The sequence below is a fragment of the Pygoscelis adeliae genome, unplaced genomic scaffold, assembly GCF_000699105.1.
Source record: "Pygoscelis adeliae isolate BGI_AS28 unplaced genomic scaffold, ASM69910v1 Scaffold1050, whole genome shotgun sequence".
Taxonomy (NCBI): Eukaryota; Metazoa; Chordata; class Aves; order Sphenisciformes; family Spheniscidae; genus Pygoscelis; species Pygoscelis adeliae.
Window position 1 is genome coordinate 14,288 of NW_008823897.1, and position 1,497 is coordinate 15,784.

Genomic DNA, 1,497 nt, shown 5'->3' on the forward strand with positions numbered 1-1,497 from the left:
GTGCCTCCCTGCAGGCCACAGGGCGGCGCTGTTCCCCCGGCCATGAGCTCCCCAGGGTGGGGGGTCCCCCCCCCAGGGTGGGGGTCCCCAGCAGGGTCCCTGTGGGGTGCGGGCCGCGTGGCAGACCCTGTGCCTGGGGGTTCCCTCCCAGGTGATCCTGTCGGAGTCGAGCCCGGCGGGCGAGGTGCCCTTCTTCGAGACCTGGATGCTGACCTGCATGCCCGAGGAGGGGAAGATCCTCAACCCCGACCACCCCTGCTTCCGTCCCGACTCCACCAAGGTGGAGTCCCTGGTCGCCCTCCTCAACAACTCCTCCGAGATGAAGCTGGTGTAAGAGCTCAGCCTGCGCGCCCACCCTGCCGGGCCGGGGCAGACCGGGAGGGGAGCACCCACCCCATCTTCCCTGGCCCCGTGGCTGCTCTGAACGAGTGCCTGAACCCCCCGCCTCTCTCTTCCCTGGCAGGCAGATGAAGTGGCACGAGGCATGTCTGAGCATCTCAGCCGCCATCCTGGAGATCCTCAATGCCTGGGAGAACAGCGTCCTCACCTTTGAGTCGATCCAGGTGGGCCTGGCGGGAGGGTGGTGTCGGGCAGAGCTGGGGCACCCGCACTGCACTGTGTCCTGAGGAGGGGCCAAGGCTTCGGCAGGGCAGGGGTCTCCTGTCCTCCTGCCCTGAACGCTCCTGCAGCCGCTGTGGAGCTCGCTGGCTCCTTCACGACTTGGGTGGGGAACTGATGTGGCTCCGGCTCCGTGATGCTGCCCCGCTGGTGGCAGTAGGGCTGGCAGGGGCAGGTTCACCCGATGGAGGAGAGAAGGGCTTGGACCCTGCAATCGGGGGCCCACGGCCCTGGGAGGTGATGCTGAGATAAAGCCTGTGCATCCACACGTCTGTGCTCATCCACCTCCGCTCCCACCTCCTCTCCTAGAAAATCACAGACAACATCAAGGGGAAGGTGTGCAGCATGGCGGTGTGCGCGGTGGCCTGGCTGGTGGCCCACGTCCGCATGCTGGGCTTGGATGAGCGGGAGAAGTCCCTGCAGATGATCCGGCAGCTGGCCACCCCCCTGTACGGCGAGAACACGCTGCAGTTCTACAATGAACGGTGAGCTCCAGTGCACCAGGCCCCGTGCTGTGCCGTCTCCTGCCCTTCTACTTCCCAGGGCCTGTGTGACCCGTCTCTCTCTGCCGCAGCGTGGTGATCATGAGCTCCATCCTGGAGCACATGTGCGCGGACGTCCTACAGCAGACAGCCACGCAGATCAAGTTCCCCTCCACGGGCATGGACACCATCCCCTACTGGAACCTGCTGCCCCCCAAGAAGCCCATCAAGGAGGTGCTGACAAGCGTGTTCACCAAGGTGCTGGAGAAGGGCTGGGTCGACAGCCGCTCCATCCACATCTTCGACACCCTGCTGCACATGGGGGGCGTCTACTGGTTCTGCAACAACCTGGTCAAGGTACGGGGTGGAGGAGGGAGGTGGCTGGCACACACGTACG

General features: G+C 65.4%; 1 protein-coding gene across 1 annotated transcript in view; it reads left to right on the top strand.

The window, feature by feature from the left end:
• The window catches only part of MED24 (mediator complex subunit 24), a 16,434-nt gene that overhangs the window by 10,916 nt on the left and 4,021 nt on the right, over positions 1–1,497 (top strand). Inside the window, 4 exon segments of the mRNA XM_009334988.1 lie at positions 152–330; positions 464–563; positions 928–1,103; positions 1,193–1,457. Coding sequence (XP_009333263.1) covers positions 152–330; positions 464–563; positions 928–1,103; positions 1,193–1,457 — 720 coding nt within the window.